The 19,280-nt window shown below is 33.7% G+C and overlaps 1 protein-coding gene across 4 annotated transcripts in view; it reads right to left on the bottom strand.

The window, feature by feature from the left end:
- The window catches only part of LOC105831572 (membralin), a 361,211-nt gene extending 342,334 nt beyond the window's left edge, over positions 1 to 18,877 (bottom strand). The window contains exons 1-6 of one of the 4 annotated variants that reach the window (XM_036288174.1): positions 18,380 to 18,877; positions 18,204 to 18,283; positions 17,233 to 17,679; positions 16,006 to 16,241; positions 15,683 to 15,908; positions 15,277 to 15,403 (exon numbers count right to left, since the gene is read on the bottom strand). In XM_036288174.1, the coding sequence (XP_036144067.1) occupies positions 15,277 to 15,403; positions 15,683 to 15,908; positions 16,006 to 16,241; positions 17,233 to 17,499 (856 nt within the window). In that variant the 5' untranslated portion in view covers positions 17,500 to 17,679; positions 18,204 to 18,283; positions 18,380 to 18,877. Of the gene's footprint in view, positions 1 to 15,276; positions 15,404 to 15,682; positions 15,909 to 16,005; positions 16,242 to 17,232; positions 17,791 to 18,203 lie in introns of those variants that run through there. The other 3 variants (XM_036288173.1, XM_036288172.1, XM_036288175.1) reach the window with 3 other exon arrangements.
- Between the last annotated feature and the right edge of the window lie 403 nt (positions 18,878 to 19,280).

Genomic DNA, 19,280 nt, shown 5'->3' with positions numbered 1-19,280 from the left:
CCTTTCCAATCGTAATTTCCACCGACACTAACCCTTCTCCTATTTCAACTATTTTACTTTCTCTATCACTTAACTCTTTTCTTATTCCTACCACCATTCCCCCCATTGCTCTACCTTTTCTATTTTTTCTACTAGCCTTCTGTACTCCCCACTCATAACCCTTTGGTACCCTGTCTCTTATCTTTTCCCAACCCCTTGTGTCCGCCCATGTCTCTGATAAAAACATTACATCCCATTCCTTTAAATTATCCCAAAAATCCTTATCTTTATTCCCCAGCCCTGCCACATTCCAAAAAGCTATTTTCAAGACCCTCGCTTCCCTCGACTCCTCCTCTCTTGACTTACCCTTCACAATCTTCCTACATTCCCTTCCCCCCCCTTCCTCTATCCTCAACTCTCCTTTCTCATTCCTCAAGACTTCCTCTTCTTCATCCCATTTCCACCAATAATCTCCTATCCTGATCCTTCCATATCCTAACCATACCCTATTTCCCTTTTCCTCTTCTACTCTTGCTATTTTTTCTAACCTCCATCTCATCCTCCTCTCCTTCCAAGTCCAATCTTCCAAAATTCTTTCTTCCCTACCTTTTAGCGTCTTCTTCCTACTCCACACTTCTTTCCTCTGTTCTTCACTCTCTAACTTCACCCATATCATCTTTGTCCCTTTTTTGTTCCCCTCTCCTATTCTCCTAACTCCCTTCACAGTCACCTCTGCTCCTATCTCCCTGAACACCTTCTCCACCTCCTCTTTCCTACTCCCTTCCTTGACCTCTACACCTTTAATTAATAGATTCTTCCTTCTGTCCTCCCTTTCCTTCATCTCTAACCTCCTCTCTATCTCTTTTACCTTTTTTCCCACTGCGTTATCTCCTCCTACTTCTATTTTCTCTATCTTTCTCTTTAACTCTTCCTGGTCCACCACTAACTCTTTTCTTTCTCTTTCCCATCTATATTCTCTTTCCTTGAAATCATTAATTTCTTTTTTCAACGCATTTATCTCCTCTCTCAACTTTCTACCCTGCTCCTCCATAATCTCCTTCAGTTCTTCCTTCATCTCTAATTTAACCATCTTTAAGCTACTAACAATCTCCTCTTTCCAATCTCTTAATTTCCTATCCCATTCCTCTCCGTCCTCTCCCGCCGGCGATCTAGCTGCTCTCTTGCTACCTCTCATGCTATCAACCGAAGTGCAACTGTCGCTTCTGCCTCTATCCGCCATTTTTGTCGCATCCACTGAACCCGCCTTAACTCTATATTACCTCCCTACTCTGTCACTATGCGGCGCTCCCGCTCCCCCACTCTCACGTACGCACGTCTTCTCTCTACCTGCTCCCTGCCTTAACCCTGTTATTCCCCGAGACACCTAATTAATACGTTAACTCACTCTTATCCTCTCTTTCTCCACTCACCTATCCACCCACACTCTCTCTATCGCTCTCTTACGCTCCCACCTGACTATCCTACCCTCTCCTACGCTTTCCAACACCTCTTATTACACTCAATTCACTGCTTGCAACTACACACGTCTAACTTACTCTGGCCCGGAAACGGAAGTCCTATTTTTTTTAATTCTGACCTTAAATTTGAATTCAGCGGGCCAAAATACATAAAAATAAACTATTCTGGTCCGCCGGACCAACATAAAAATTTTTTTTTTTGGTTAAAAAAAAGCCAATTCGGAAATTCTGATCTTGGATTCGGATTCAGCTGGTCAAAATACATAAGGATTGACTAGTCTGGTTCGCCGGACCAACATTTAAAAAAAAATTTTTTTTGAGGTTAGAAAATGCGAGCTAACTTTGCAATTCTGACCTTGGATTCGGATTCAGTGGGTCGAAATACATAAGGATTGACTAGTCTAGTCCGCCGGACCAACCACTTTTTTTGTGTGCTTGTGTTATTAATGGTGTCAATGATTAATTAGTTGACAATTACAGCAATAAACCAATACATAATTTTACATCACATACCATCTCATCTATTTTATCAACACAAGTGTAAAATCTTAATGTATTATGTTACTCTCTGATTAATTATTTCTTAATGTGTTACTCTCTGATTAATTATTAATTTTACATTGGTGTCGATGATTAAATAGATGAGATGTTTAAAAAATCAACATAACCTCACACTATACATGTCACTTCGCGTGAGCTGGTAATACATGGCGCGAGATCCGATAATCCCGAGTGCTCGCAAGTCGCGTACTCGCGTAGAGAGCACGGTCGGCCTCGCGCTGCGCTTCCACTTGGCGTGAGCCACTATCGTGTCTCTTAATGTAATCTTCTGTTGACTTCAGTGAAATTGGTGCGTCAGCTATCCGTTATATTCAGATCGGTAAGTACAAATTTCCACCGATGAATTTTAGAGCCACATGATGTGCAAAATTCGACCGTCATTCTCCACGTGGTGCCCATCGTGTCACTTTGATGACGGCGGTATTGATTTAAACACGAATAAAATCAATGTGCAATATCATATTGATACTCAAAATTCATGATATTAAAAAAATACCATATTTATTCGCTAAAATACCCTAAAATGCAGTGCAAATTTCAAACTCATGTGCAATACAAGTACACAAAAAACATCGTATCGACATGTATTTTTTTTAATTGCTTAGAAAAGAATGAACTTTAAGAATCTGGATTAATATTAGCCAGATTTTAATGAAAAACTTGTGAAAAACAAACTTACTTTTGTTAATTAAAAAAAAAACATGTTTGGTTTTCATGCGATACAAAAGATTCACACTTAACAAATCAAACTTTAGCCTAGAGACTCTCAAAGTCGAGTTTTTGCCCTTTAATTTAAAAAAAAGTACATGTAATTTAGATGATTTTTCGCAAAGGTCAAAACTTTTGTCTCGTTTTTGTTTTGCGCCAGTGTGTTACACTTTTATAAGAAAAGAACCAAAATCGTTAACATTCTTTTCTTTTTTTTACATCTTCTTTAAAAAATACAATAAAATTTGTTTTTGTACACCCAATTTATGTTTAATGCAATAATTTTAAACTTACAAGTGCTCTTAAAATGTATAAAGTTACAAGAATTATCCAGATCAGAATTATCTAAATTACAAAATACGATTTATTATTAATTTTAGCAATCTTTTATTAATTTTCAATAAAATTTGGCATTCTATTATAGTATTTTTTATAGATTTAAACCTCCTAAACACAAGAAAATTATAATTACTAAAAAATTTGTGGATAAATTACACATCATATAAATTACTGAAAGTAACAATACGGAATTACCAATATTAAATAATCTTTCAATAAATCTACTGCTTGGTAAAGCGATATTAAATTTGGTAATAAGAACTCTTGAATAGTGACTAATCTGGCAATGTTAGCCCACAAATATAACTTCGCATTTTAATCTATAACACAAGATTGTAATTTTATGAATAGCGTTCGTCCACAGCGAATACAACAATACAATGTATCTATGTATGCGTGTACGTATATAAAAAAGAAAAGATTTCTTTTTAGGACTACAAATTATATAACATTATATTGCGCGAAAAAATTTCTACGCGAAAACATTATATTGAACACTTCGCGAAAAACTTATGCGTAAACCTTTGCGAAAACTCAGCCTCCTCGTTTTCTTCTTAATAAGGGGGAGGGATGTTGTGAGTGTGATGCACTCACACAAGAAATGTCGCAAGCGATATGAGGTGTCAAATGACACCTCGCGCGCGGACATCGCCCGGCCTACATACCGGGCGTCGCACCGGGCAATGCACCCGATTGCTTAATAAACAACACCCAAAATCTTCTGATTTTGGGGTGGAATCTGCATAGCTAGCAATTGCTGGCTAAGCAAGAACATTGACCAAAGGCCAGTGACCAGGAAGTACCCTCCCCGGTTATACACCAAAAATCGGTGTATATAAACACCGAGGTACAGCAACAAGCGGGCTTTGCTACACATTATACAGCGACGAACGTATGTCGCTCATCCTTTTATATTTGTCACGGGTATTAACGAATTACGTCAGTGTAACTCAGTGTAATCAAGATAGAAAATATATACACATTGTTATACGACAATCGGCTACAATCTCTCAAGAAACCTGACCCGAGAAGTATCGACGGACAATCCCAAATACCTGTGACCCTTTATCCACCAAAGGGCCACAACAGTTTTATTAAAACGTAAGAAAACACATTTCCTTACATATTAATAAAGCATTGCCAGATTAGGTACTATTAAAGAGTTCTTATTATCATTCTTCAATTGCTGCATTATCAATAATTTCCACTTGTACATTAAATTTAATAAATAGCTTTTTTATGTTCGCAAAATCTTATAATAATTCTACATCAGGTAATTGATCAATAACTGAACACTGAATATAAATTACCTATGCCATAAATATGAAATTTAATTCAAACTACAAAAATATAAAGATAAAAGCAATTATTAAATTCATTACTCGAAAAATATAACTACATTACCTTTACAGTTACAGAAAAAAAAGCCGTTACCAAAAAAAGTAACTGTAACAGTAACGACGTTACAAGTAACGCGTTACTTCCCAACTCTGTAAAACTATGAAACTGATGAACCATGGGGTCCTTATCCTTGTGGTATACAAACACAATTACATACACGTACACATCCCTCTCACGCACGCACGCACATCACAAGGAGGGTTTCGGGTCTTGAAATACTGTGACGAATCACGGGGTTCTTATTCTTGTCGCGCGCGTGTGTGCGTGCGTGCGTGCGTGCGTGCGTGCGTGCGTGCGTGCGTGCGTGCGTGCGTGTGTGTGTGTGTGTGTGTAAATACACACATACACGTAAATTAAATTGAAATTATGGGCGAACATCTTTTCATAATAACGGATGACAAAGGGAGAACATGCAAAACTGATAAAGGTCCCAGTTTTGTTACAGTGCATGGCGAAAATGAAATATCACAACCTAATTAGACCAAATGCACATAAAAGTGTAGAGTGTTATCTGTATGTAAGAGTGCTACCTTAATATTTCTTTACCAAGCTCAATGCGATAATTATTTGCTGAAATGTAAATTAAAGAAAATAGCATCTTTAATTTGGAATAACTCAGTGAATAACTATCATATCGAGCTCGGTCAAAAAGCATTTTAAAGGTAACACTCTACACTTTTACATGCATTCGACTGAGATACCTGATTCATACCATGCATCATCCCAAGCTCGGGCCTTTAATAATCAATTTTACTTCATTTCACTTCATTATCCGCCAATTTAAAAAATGGTTCAGTATAATTCCCATTCAAATATTCTTAAAGTGAACATTAAAAGCTTTATTTTACATTTTTACACATATTTAATTCTATCTTCATTATTTGCCAAGTTATAATCATTTAAAGTTTGGTAAATTTTTAGCAAATTTTAAATTTAAGTGTACCGCTTTTTGAGGAACTGAGAGTACATACATACACACGTACATACATACGTTCAGACGTATATATGTACGTACAAACAAACATACATAAACAGGGTGCCCTAGATGGAATCATTTTTGATGTTGTTACAATGAGTTGTAAATCGCCTAACGGTCTGCATCGGATCTTAGTGATGAATATAATTCTTTTTTTTTTTTTAATTTAATTTTCTTAGCTTTACTTTAAACTGCGCGCCGACAGGATTCGTCAGACTTAAGACATAGGCTGCGGTCCACTTGACGCTACAAATGCTTCGAAGCGTTTAATTGACCAATCGAAACAAAGATTTTTACAAATTGACCAATCAAAGAATGCTTCGAAACGTTTGTAGCGTCAAGTGCACCGTAGCCATAATAACCAAGCTAAATTTCGATGTTCAAGTACATCTTATAATCCCCTCTTCCTACCTTCCCCGAAAAACTGTAAATTAATTTATTGCAAAACATAATATCTCAGCCGGGGTTCGAACCCGGATCTCTCGTCATTCTGTGCGAGCGTCCTAGCCAATTCGACCACCAAGACATATGGTATTATTCCTCACAATAACCAGTATATCTCAAAGCACGTCTTTTCTAGGGCGACGTATAATAACAATATTAGTACATTATTTCTATCCGACCGTAATATATTAAACATATGAGTTGTAAATCGCCTAACAGCCTGCATCGGATCTTAGTAATAGATATAATTCTTTTTTTTTGTTGTACGTGCTTGAGCATCGAAATTTAGCTTAGTTACTGTGTCTAAAGTCTGACGAATCCTGTCGGCGCGCAGTTTACAATAAAGCTAAGAAAATTAAATTTAATATAAAAAAGAATTATATCCATCACTAAGATCCGATGCAGACCGTTAGGTGATTTACAACTCATTGATATGTTTAATATATTACGTTGGTTAAAAATAATGTACTAATATTGGAATCATTTTTATTTTACAGAGTAAAAGAGTGAAATATTAAACTAAAAATTTCTTTACCAATTTTCGCTTAAATTATTATTTACTAAATTATTAATAAATAAAATTGGTCGATCAGACGGCATGCGGCTAGAGTATGCAGAAGCGTAGCGTGCTATGGGGCTCCACGGGCTTATCACACATTCCTTTACTTAAAATTTTATTTTAATTTTATATTAAAAATGATTAGGACTTGGTTAGGAGGAGCGCTGGTGTATGGACGTATGGTGTAGCGTGAGCAGATAATAAGGTGTTTTAGAGCGGTGGTAAGCTAGTTAAAGAGGTATTATTGAGGAGAATAGGTAGAGTGGGATTAATTTTCGGCGAGTAATTGGAGGGAAGGTAAGAGAAGCAGGATTTAGATATAATAGCAAGGAAAAGAGACTCTCAAGGTAGGTAGGAGGTTAGTTCAAAAGGTTAGAAGCTTCGAGAACAAGCGCGGGAGGATGTTGAGAAATGAAAGGGAGAGAAGTGTAAGAGGAAGTAGGAATGGGATAGAAGAGGGACAAAATAAGTTAACGTTAGAAGGAGGCAAACAAGGAAAGAAGGTAGGTTTTAAAGAGAAAGTGGAGATAAGAGAAATAGGGGGAATAGAAGAATTGGAAAAAGAGGTTAAAGCGTTAGTAACAGAATTTAAAAATTTTAAAGAAGACGTCAGAAAAGAGTTAGCAGAAATGAAGGCGGAGAGGGAAAAATATGAAAATAAGGCGAATGAGTTAGAGAGGAAATTATTAGAGGTAGAAGGATCGGTGCTAGAAAAATTTACAGTGAGTAGAGAAGAGAGAGAGAGATAGAGAGAACGGAAGGGAGCGGTAGTGAATGGAGCGTAAGGACGATTAATGTCAGTAAAGGAAGCAGAGGTAGATCGAGCAGAGCGAGCTCCAGAACTAGATCAGAAATAGATAGCGCAGCATTTAGTGATAGAGAAGTAGGAAAATTAAAGAGGTTAGTAGCTGACAAGGATAAAGAAGAAAGAAAGAATAATATAATAATTAGAGGCATAAGAGGAGAGGAGTTAGAAAAAGTAACAAAGGCATGGATAGAGGAGATGATTAAAGAGAAATTAGATTTAGAAGTTAGAGTCACTAGGTATTGGTTAAGCGGGAAAGTCGTAATAAGATGTTTAGAAAACGAGGTAATGAAAAAAGAAGTAATGTATAATAAAAGAAAATTAAAGAGAGAACGTTTCTTTATAGAGCACGATTTAACATGGTTAGAGAGGAATACACAAAAAGAAATAGCCAGATGGGTGAGGTTAGAAAGAGAAAAAGGTAGGGCGGTTAAGATAGGGATGGGAAGGGTTAAAGTCGGAGGAATATGGAAAAGATGGGAGGAAATAGAAAAAGAGGAGGGAAGAGGTAGCGATAGTGAGGACGGACAGGATAGGAGAGAGGGAGAGGAAGTACTCAGGGAAGTAAGAGTAGGAGAGAAGGATAAAGAAAATTTTGCCTAAGCCAAAAAGAGGAGGTTAGGACTAAAGAGAGGGGGGAGGAGAAGGGATTAGATTATGATTTAATTTTTTGGAATATAGCAGGACTAGGTAGACAGGATAGAGATTTCTGGAAATATGTTTGATTTTATTAGCTTAAATGAAACATGGATAGAGGAGAGAAATTGGAACAAATTGAAAGGTACCTTGTCAAAATCTCACACCTGGGAGTGTAGTTTTGCAATAAGGAATAATAAGAAAGGAAGGGCTAAGGGTGGCTTCATAGTAGGAATAAAGAAGGGAGAAGGAATTAAAGGTTGGGAGTTAATTGAAAAGAATGGAGAGGGGTGGATTTTGACAAGACTAAGAGGAGTAATGAACGGAAAGAATTTACTAGTGATATCGGTTTACAATCAGGGCAGGTGGAGAAATATTAAAGAATCAATCAGGGAAATAGTAAAGGAAAACAGAAAGGAACACATAGTTATAGAAGGGGATTTATATAAGGATAGGAGAGAAAGGAATAGTGGAGGGAGAGATAGGTTTAAAAAGAAAGAGCAAAGATAAAACAATAGGTAACAACGGTCGAGATTTAGTAGATTTCGTCAAGAAAATAGGCAGTAGAATTTTAAATGGAACGTCAAGCGGTGATAGAGAGGGAGAATATACGTACATAGAAACAAGAGGTAACACTGTTATTGATTATGTAATTGCGAACGATTTTTGTATAGATAAGGTTAAGGAATTTAAAGTAGAGGAAAGAACGGACTCGGATCACATGCCCTTGTCAGTGAAAGTGAAGACCGGAAGGAGGGAAGACACTGAAGAGGAGGAAGAGAGGGAAGAAGAAAGAAGAATTAAAATAAGGTGGGACGAAGAAGCGAAAGATATATACAAGGAACAAACGAAATGGGCGGATTGGATCGAAAACGTAGGAAGCCTGTCGATAGAGAAAATCTCGAAGAACTTGAAAGAAATGATCCAAGAAGCGATGGTAAAAAGGGAAGTCAAATGGTAAAGGAAGAAAATAGGTCACAAGGAATGGTGGGACAGAGGATGCACTAAGAAGAAAAGGAGACTGCACAGGATGCTAAGGATATGGAAGAAAGGGAGAATCACAAGAGAACAGTATATGAAGGAAAAAGGAAGTTTTAAGACATATTTAGAACAAAAACAAGAAAAATGAAAGGAAGAGAAAGAGAAAGAGCTTAGAAATCTGAAAAACAAATCAGAGGTGTGGAAATACATAAATAGGAAAAGAGGCGGTAAGAGACAGATAAGGAACAGTATCTCAAAGGATAGATGGAAGACTCACTTCATACAATTATTGGAAGGAGTAGAGAAGAGTGTAGATAGGGCAACAGCGAATAGGACGGAAAGCAAGGAAGAAGAGAGAACAGAAGGGAGAGAAGAGATAGATTTTGAGGAGGAGATTGGATGTGCATTGGAGAGACTAAAAAACAAGAAAGCCCCAGGGATTGATGGAACACCAATGGAAGCTTGAAGGTATGGAGGTGCGGCGGTAAGAAAAGGGCTAATAGAAATCATAAAGCGACTCTGGAAGGAAGGCAACACTCCGGAGAACTGGAAAGTAAGCATTATAGTTCCACTACATAAAAAAGGAGATCAGGATATAACGGAAAACTACAGGGGAATCTCACTACTTGGTTCGGCATATAAGATCTACGCGGAAATACTAAGAAACAAATTAGAAAAAGAAACGGAAAGATTAGAGGTGCTTCCAGAGAGCCAAGGAGGTTTTAGAAGGGGTAGAAGTACAATGGAGAATATTTTTATTCTGAATCACATCGTGCAGAGGGAAAAGAGGAAAGGAGAGAGCAAGGTCTTCGCCTTATTCGTGGATCTGAAAGCAGCTTTCGATAACATTAGAAGAAAAAAATTATGGGAAATGATGGAAGAAGAAGGAATAGAGACCCAGTTAATTAGAAAAGTGAAGAAATTATATGAAGACACAAGAGTGGCAGTCAGGACAGAAGAAGGATTGACGGAGGTTTTCAACACGACAAAAGGCGTAAGACAGGGATGTGTGATGAGTCCTTTACTTTTCAATTTGTATATAGCGGACATAGATAAGTTTATGCGTAAAAGAAATATAGAAGGGATTAAATTAGATAAGAATAGAATATGGTCTTTAGCTTACGCGGACGATATGGTATTGTTGGCAAAAAACAAAGTAGGACTACTGGATATGATGGACACGTTTAAAAAGGTACTAAAAAATAAAAATTTGGAACTGAATACTGAAAAAACAAAGGTCTTAGTCTTTAATAAGAACAGGAAAGAAAGGATAGATAAATGGAAATGGGAAAACAGAGAATTAAAGGAAGTGAAAACGTTTAAATATCTCGGTTTTATTTTTAATAGGAAAAGTGATTATAAAGATCATATCATAGAGTTAGCAGGGAAAGGGAAAATGGGAGCAAATGGAGTCTGGGGGTTAGGAGAAAGAATCTGCAGAAATGATTTTAGGAGAAGATGGATGTTATTTAGGTATCTAGTAAAAAGCGTAATGGAATATGGAGTGGAAATTTGGGGGTGGGAAGAAAAAAGAGAGTTAGAGAAGATAATGATGGACTACGCTAGGTGGATTTTTAGCCTGGATTTTTGTACACCAAGGTATTTAATAGCTAGATAATTAGAATTAGACAAATTACGAATAAAATGAGGAATTAGAGCTAGGAGATTTGAGGAAAAAATAAAGGAAATGGAGGAGGATAGATGGATTAAGAAATGTTGGAAAGAAAAAGAAAAGGATGAATGGCAGGATCAGTATGGATTAGAAAGAGAGAATTACTATAATAGAAATGGATGGAGTGCAAAGACTATAGATGTTAGGACAGGAAAGGGAAAGAAACTTAGCCAAAGAATTAGAGATTAGGGACAGAGATATACAGAAGCAAGAGGAAGATAGCAAATTCAGATACGCAAAATATAATACAAATTATAGGGAAAAAGACAGATATGATAGATATTAAACCCAAGTATTTGCGTAGGAAAAATCTTGAGAATAAAAATAAAAGATGTACTATAGGTGTAAGGGCACTGGTTAGATTGAGATGCGGTAATATGGAGGAATACAATAAGTACTGGCTTGAAGAAAAGAGGAGAGTTTGTATATTCTGTAAAAAAGGTAGGGATCAGTTATCACATTTTATAGAAGATTGCGAAGTGGCGAGCGGATGGTTTAAAGATCTAGGTAAGAATAAGGAAGAAAGAACGGAAAGGATTAGGAACGACGAATTAGATAGAGAAAACGAAGAGATATTGAGTAAGTTTTGGAGAGAGAAGAAAAGACTAGAGATAATTAGGAAAGCGGAATACTCAAGGAACGAAGGAGAATGGCCCAAGGAGTAAAAGCTAAAGAAATGTTAAAGTAAAGTAGTAGTAGCAATAAGTAGTAGTATGTAGTAGTATTTAGTATTAAGTGTATATGAGATAGGGTAGGATATAAGAGACGGTTAGTACAAATAGGATAGGATAGAAGACTGTAAAGACTGTAAGGAAAGAGAGAGAGAGATCTGTGATAATAGTATATATAGTATATAGTAAATTAATAGAATGTATTATCTAGCCCAATTAAGGTAACAGAGCGTATGGTAGGATGTTAGATCTGTTGTATTTATTTTGTATGTTCATATTTGGTTATATTTATTCTAGTAATTGTTTTTTGCTCTTTATAGTTTATGTTAAAAATAAGTGAGAAGGTTGAACTGTAGGAAGAGAAAGGGTGGTTAGAGAGGAGTTAGGATATATAGGAGATAGGCTATATGAATGGATGGATGGATGGATGAATGGTTAGACTTTATGTAAACCAAGTCCCCTTCTTGGCTGTAATTTGCTGAAGAGAATAAAGTATTATATATATATATATATTAAAAATGATTATATTAAATAATTAAATAAATTCAAATTAATAAATAGAGAAATAAATAACTAAATAAACTAATAATTAAATAAAAATAAATACAATTAGAAATTATTTTAATTTCTTATTTTTTATTTTTAGTTATTGATTACACAGGCACACAAAAAAAAAGTGGTTGGTCCGGCGGACTAGACTAGTCAATCCTTATATATTTCGACCCGCTGAATCCGAATCTAAGGTCAGAATTGCAAAGTTAGCTCGCATTTTCTAACCTCAAAAAAAATTTTTTTTTAATGTTGATCCGGCGGGCCAGAATAGTCAATCCTTATGTATTTTAACCCGCTGAATCTGAATCCAAGGTCAGAATTGCAAAGTTAGCTCGCATTTCCTAACCTAAAAAAATTTTTTTTTTATGTTGATCCGGCAGACCAGACTAGTCTATCTTTATGTATTTTGACCCGCTAAATCCAAATTCAAGGTCAGAATTGCTGAATTGGCTCATTTTTTCTAACCTCAAAAAACACCTTGTAAAAGCAGTTTGGATCACAAATGTATAATCCGGAACGTGCAGGCTTGCGTAACCACATTAGCGGGGAAAATTTTCTAGAAAATCACAAAAGTCAAGATTACAGAGAAAGGATGAGCAGAAATGATGGAAAACTATAGAAAATTAGGTTGCCTAATGAATCTTAAATTGTATTTCTTAGATTCTCATATCGACTACTTCCCAGAAAATCTAGGTGATTATAGTGAAGAACAGGGAGAAAAATTTCATCAGGACATCAAGGAGATGGAGTATCGATAGCAAGGCAAGTGGGATGTGAATATGATGGCTGATTTCTGCTGGACGCTCAAACGTGATGTCTCTGTGAAAGGAAAGAAACGTAAGAGAAAGCCATTGCACAGAACCTTCGAGAATAAAAGAGATATAATAGAAAAAGGGAGTGAATTTTCTATGCTATTCACAAAAGCTCAAACTTGTCATACGTATTGAATTTTCCCCGGGTAATGTGGTTACGTAAGCCTGCACGTTCCGGATTATACATTTGTGATCCAAACTGCTTTTACAAGGTGTTTTTTGAGGTTAGAAAAAAATGAGCCAATTCAGCAATTCTAACTTTGGACTATTTGTGTCCGCCGGACTAACATTATAAAAAAATTTTTTTTTTTTTTGAAGTTAGGAAAAAATAAATTAATTCAGAAATTCTGACCTAAGATTTGAATTCAGCGGGTCAAAATACATAAGGATAGACTAGTCTAGTCTGCCGGACCAACATTTAAAAAAAAAATTTTTTTTAGGTTAGGAAATGCAAGCTAACTTTGCAATTCTGACCTTGGATTCGGATTCAGCGGGTCGAAATACATAAGGATTGACTAGTCTAGTCCGCCGGACCAAACACATTTTTTGTGTGTGTGCCTGTGTTATTTATTTATGTACTTGTATTTATTCAATTATTAAAATATTTAATTCAATTACTTAATTCTCATAGTTGACTTACAGTTAGCAACAATAGGCAAAATTAACTGCGGAGAGTTTGTTATACATAGATATAAACAAATATAAAAATTAATTGTTTATAAACAATTTGTTTAAACAATTTTTTTTAATTATTTTAGCATGTGGCACTGATTATAATGATTCTAATAAATTTCTTTTCGTAGCAATGGAGCTATCAATTTTAATTTGTACAATACATGTCAACATTAAGAAATTATTCTATTGAAAGCAAATTATTAAAATTTTGAACAAATTGTTTAAATAATTTATTCAAAACTAATTTTTAAGTAAAAAAATAGCTTGATTGCTATAACAAAAAATTCATTAGGATCATTCTAATAATTGACATGTTAAAATATTTTTTTAATTGTTTAAACAAATTGTTACAATTTATTTTGATATTTTTAATCAACAATTTCTTTTTATACCTATGTAACAAACTCTCCATAGTTAATTTGCCCATCGTTGCTAAGTCAACTATAAGAATTAAGTAATTGAATTAAATATTTTAAATAATTGAATAAATACAAGTACACAAATAAATAATTAATAATTAAAAATAAAAAATAACAAGAAATTAAAATAAGAATTAGAAATTAAAATTTCTAATTGTATTTATTTTTATTTATTTACTTATTAGTTTATTTAGTTATTTATTCTCTCTATTTAGTTATTAATTTAAGTGTATTTACTTAATCATCTATTAATATAAAAAATTAAAATAAAGATTTAAATAAGAGAATGTGTGATAACCGTGTGGAGCCCGTGGAGCCCCATGGCACGCTACGCTTCTGCATACTCCGACCGCGCGTCATCTGATTAATCAATTTCATTTATTAATAATTCAGTAAATAATCTAAGCCAAAATTGATAAAAAAAATTTTAGTTTAAAATTTCACCCTTTTTAACTCTATAAAATAAAAATAATTTAATCTGACACCCTAATACGCTTCATATTACACATTTTAATATCAATGTTACTTTAAAAACAAAAACACAAAAGCATGTGTCACACAAACATAATTTGAATCATAATAGACAAAGTGATATAGTTTCTTGTAAAATTTTAAACAAAGAGCCAATTTTATTAATTGCTATTATAAAACACAACGTTCGACCTAGGCGTGAGCAAAAATATAAGTCGTAATTTGAATAGATTCAGCCTGAATACGGTATTCACAATCCCCAAAAAGCTAGAAAATTTAATTTAAAAAGGCAAAGATAAAATTAAATCGGAAAAAGAGACTGGGGTGGTTTACAGCATTGAGTGCAATTGTAGTGCTTCTTACATTGGACAAACCAAGCAACGTTTGGAGACTCATTAAGAAACACTTTTAACGACATCAAAAAAAATAAAAGTAATCACTCTGTAGTCAGTAAATACCGGATCGCTGATAATCACAAATTTGATTAGGCTAAGCCACATATCTTACAACGTGAAAAAAATATGAAAAAAAGAGATTCTGAAAATGTTTTTTATCAAGATTAATTTAAATACCATTAATCTATAAAAAGACACAGAAAATTTAAATATTATATACAATAGGATTATTAAATGAGTGTAACAAGGTCTCCAAACACAATACTGTTTTTCAAATGTTTTTGCGTGCCAGTCACATAGGAACAACGCAAAGATAGACATGTCACTGTGTTTCTCCTCTATTCCACATTTTATATCTTTTGACATTTTATATCTTTTTACGTATTCGCTGAGTTTACAGTATGGAAGTTAAACAACTGTTGTGCTTTGTTGTAATTATTCTTATTTTAAAAAATAATTTTTATTCGTTTTAATGTTGACATGCGCGAAATAACTTAAAACGCATTAGTTCAATATTATGAATGGAAAATCTGCATTAATTTTTGTGCATTAGAAAAGGATCCAAAATTAAGGTCAAACCATTATTTTGTAATAGCAATTAATAAAGACCAATCGACAACATATGATTCTCTTTCTTTAAATTACAATATTAATTACAATATTAATTTCAACTCTTTTATATATATTTAAAATCTCATAATTAAAATTATACATAATATGTTTTATGTGCAATGTTATTTACCTATCCTAGCCGTTTTATCAACATCTGATGTACGATCTTTCAACTGTACAATATTATCCTCATTTAAATGATCAGGCACTTCTGTGGAATTACTTTCCACGTTCATAAAAGACGACTTTTCTCCAGACTAAAATAAAATGTAAATAATTATTATATTCATGTATTAGTAAATTATGTTATATATGTATAAACACAATCACAAACAAACAAACAAACACACACACACACACACACACACACACACACACACACACACACACACATACAGTCAAAACGCATTAAATGTTTATTTAGTTCTATAAAAAATAAATCAATATTTCTTTAGAGATTTAATATTTTAAAAACATTTAAAAAACTTATTTAATTTCGTAAACATTATTATTTTCAAATTAGAAAACAAACGTACTATTTTTTTAGCTATATTTAAACCATTCCAAAGTTTTGTTGACAATGACGATGAGCTCATTGTTGTATTTGTTGTGCTTAAATCAAGATTCTGCGTCTCTTCAGAGATTGTTGCTCTTATCAGATCTTGCTCAAGTAATGTTAAATTCTCGTGATTCTCCTCAGCAGAGACCGAATTTATAGTGTCCCGTTCTTCATCAACGGCCGATGGTTCAATATTTATAAACCTGTTATAACATGTAAATAAAAATATGTTCTCTATACACAAAATTAACAAGCATTAATATACTTTTATATCTTACAAATATTTATATTTTAGCTTACCCATCTCCAGTTAATATTCCTAAAGAATTAGTTAAATCATCAACTTTCTCTTGTCTGAGTTTCTCTTCTTTTGCATAACTTTTCTCTATACTATAATCTTCACCACCATTCCTAAGAATTTCAACTCTCAAAATGCCATCTCGTGGCCATTCGTCTCTTATGTGTTCTAAACAATTGGTTGGTGCACGTGAAAATACTATGTGGATATAAGCCAGTACAAAAAACGCCAATATAGCCTATAAATATTACAATTTTAATAGCAATATTTATTTAATTTATTTAGTTTATTTAATTATTTCTTCTTTACTTATATGAGTCCTAGACTTTAAATCCATTAATAATAGATTTATAATATCCATTAATAACAAATTTACTTTGAGAAAAATCTTAAAATGTTAAGACTACAATAGTTTTTAAATAAAATGTATATATTTTACATAAAAACACATAAAATAACAAATTAAAAATAGTTAAAAATAAAACATACTTTACAGGCTATACAAGACTGAGTCCACAATTGTACTATTTATATGACTAATATGCACACTAGTATAGCAGAGCATAATTTACCGTTTAAAATTTTGAACTCTTTTTGTATGCGCATATAGCTAGGAAGCATGTTTACATCGTTAGATTTTGTCAATATGTCTCAACATTTTTTGTTAATAACTTTTTAACAAATTATAAACATTGACCAAAACCTTTGATATTATTTGATAGTATTTGAAGATAACCTAGGGAGAAAAGTGATTTTGACAACATTCAAGGTCATCAAAGGTGCTTCCTCTAAAGTAAATAATTATCATAATTTAATGTCCTCAAATCTTTCTTATTTAAAAATTATTGTAGCCTCGTCATTTTGATATAAAATAATTTGTCTTAAAATAATTTCAAGAATCAGCTATTAAAAAATTATGTCACAATAAGTTTAGAATATTCTGATTAGAAATTAATTTTGTATATATTTATATGCAGCATATTTAAAAAAAGGTAAGAAAATTTCAGGAGTGATAAAATATAATAAAATGGGCAAATTTAAATATTCACATGAAAAATGTATGAATACTCAAATATTTACAATTAAAATAAGAAAGTCTTCTAATCGCAATGTTGTTACTCTTGATTTTTGTTTTATTTTATGTCTAGAATTACTTCTTAAATTCTCTCACCTGTTATTGAATACTCTGTACAAATACATTACATTAAATAATAAACATCTTATTATACCTTTAAAAGGACTATAAATTCAATAAATCTTCTAACAGGCCTTGGAAATGTTCGTGCGTAGGCTAGTGCTGCTTTAATAAATAGTGCGTGGAACAATCTATCCCGCACATTAATCAGTGGGTTTTGATTATTGTTATTTCTAGCTATATTCATATTATTGTTATTTAAAACTGGTCCTATGACACCAGCAAGACTGTGAAAATTGTGTGCTACTGCACCGTTTTGATTATTAGGCACCGCAATAGCAGCACCATTTCCTTGCGACATTTTTATATGTTACATAAGTAACTCCCACAAATATAAGAATTCATATAATAATTATTTACATAAGTCATCATATTTACACACACACATACACACACATATATATATATATATATATATACACGTACACTTATAACCATATACAATTTGTCACTTTTGATTAATGCACTGAACCATTGTATTCTGAAACAAATAAAGGATTTTATAACATAATTGTCAATATGAATAAATTCAAGAAATACATAAAATCTAAAATTTGTAAACACCAAAACTATTTAAAAACAGTCTATTTAGATCTTTAATTAAAATGACTTATAAAATATGTAATGCAAGGTCTACAATGTTAGCAGGAGTAATGGAGTAAGGAGTAAGAGTAACAATTGACCAATTAAAAACCAGGAGTAAACAAAATGAGCAAATCTCATTTCATATTTCTTACTTCTTACTCCTACTCCATTACTCCTGCTGACATTGTAGACCTTGCATAATATCTGCAGTGTATAACCTAATTTATTATTTATTTATTTTGTATAAATATTTGAATAATTTGAGCAAGATGAAAAACTTGAAAGATGGAGTTTTAAAAATCCTTACAATCGACAAAATTATCTCCAACCACACTGAATACAATAAAACAGAACGAATTTAAAAACACCAATGCAAAATAATGAGCAATTGCTATTTATTACATTACGTAATGTACTGACCGAAAAAAAGACACCTATTAGTCGCTCGTACTGGATATTAAGAGTATTGTATATCTTTCGTGATCTACAGCGAATAAATTCTATAGAAAAAGATAACGCATGGCATATGACATTTAGCGTTTGAAAACGTCAATCAACATCGCGAAAGTTTCAACAACGAATCTGGCATGTCATACCTCGTAACGGGATCACAATAGATACATCAACGCGATTCTGATGACACCGTCACGGAATCGCTGCTATTGTATAAATCAGGTTTTCGTGTGAAAATCGTGTGTTCGCCTAGTAGATACGATACTTCCGAAATTGTCACTTCATTGTCGCGTGTGTCGCGTACGTTTAATGTGCACAGCAGAGAGAAGCCTGAGAGCGGCCACCGCAGCCTTTTTCGTGCGACCGAAATGTGGATGTAGCATAAGCGTCAAACGTGGATATAGAACTACGTACCACATCCACTTTTCGACCCTGTCAATAAAATCGTTCGTTTGGTGTGCGTCCGTACTACATCCACGTTTAGGCTTTGACTATACAGAGTGTTAATAAACCTTCGCATATTTATACCATCGTGTTGCCCACGAAAATCGAAGACGAAAAGCTCTCAAAATTTTTTCGATTCCATGCGTACAGTTCTTATAATTATTGTCGGAAAATAGTGAAATATTGCCAATGTAATATGCACGGTTATAACGGAAACACGAATGCGGTGGGAAACAAGACAATTCCCAGTGAGAAACGATAATGAATTCGACATCAATTTGACGTCGAATCGACATCGAAATGATGATTTCGACGTCGAATCGATGTCGATTCGATGATTTCGACGTCGAATCGATGTCGATTCGATGTACTATTTCTCACTGGGTTGTCGTTGCTCGCCGCGAGGCGAAGAGAGCGCAAATAAAATTCATTGCTATTCGCAACGTTGTTCGTATATTATGTATATTTTAATAATATTAATAAATCGTTGGCTAAATTAAAAAACCTCATAATTCCATCGGACGTCCGATAGAGTTGTAAGATTTTCTAATTTAGCTAATGATATTCATATTTAGATATTTATTACATTCATATTTATTT

Source organism: Monomorium pharaonis, chromosome 6, assembly GCF_013373865.1.
Source record: "Monomorium pharaonis isolate MP-MQ-018 chromosome 6, ASM1337386v2, whole genome shotgun sequence".
Lineage (NCBI taxonomy): Eukaryota > Metazoa > Arthropoda > Insecta > Hymenoptera > Formicidae > Monomorium > Monomorium pharaonis.
Note: the sequence above shows the minus strand (reverse complement) of the source record. Positions and strands in the feature narration are given on the sequence as shown.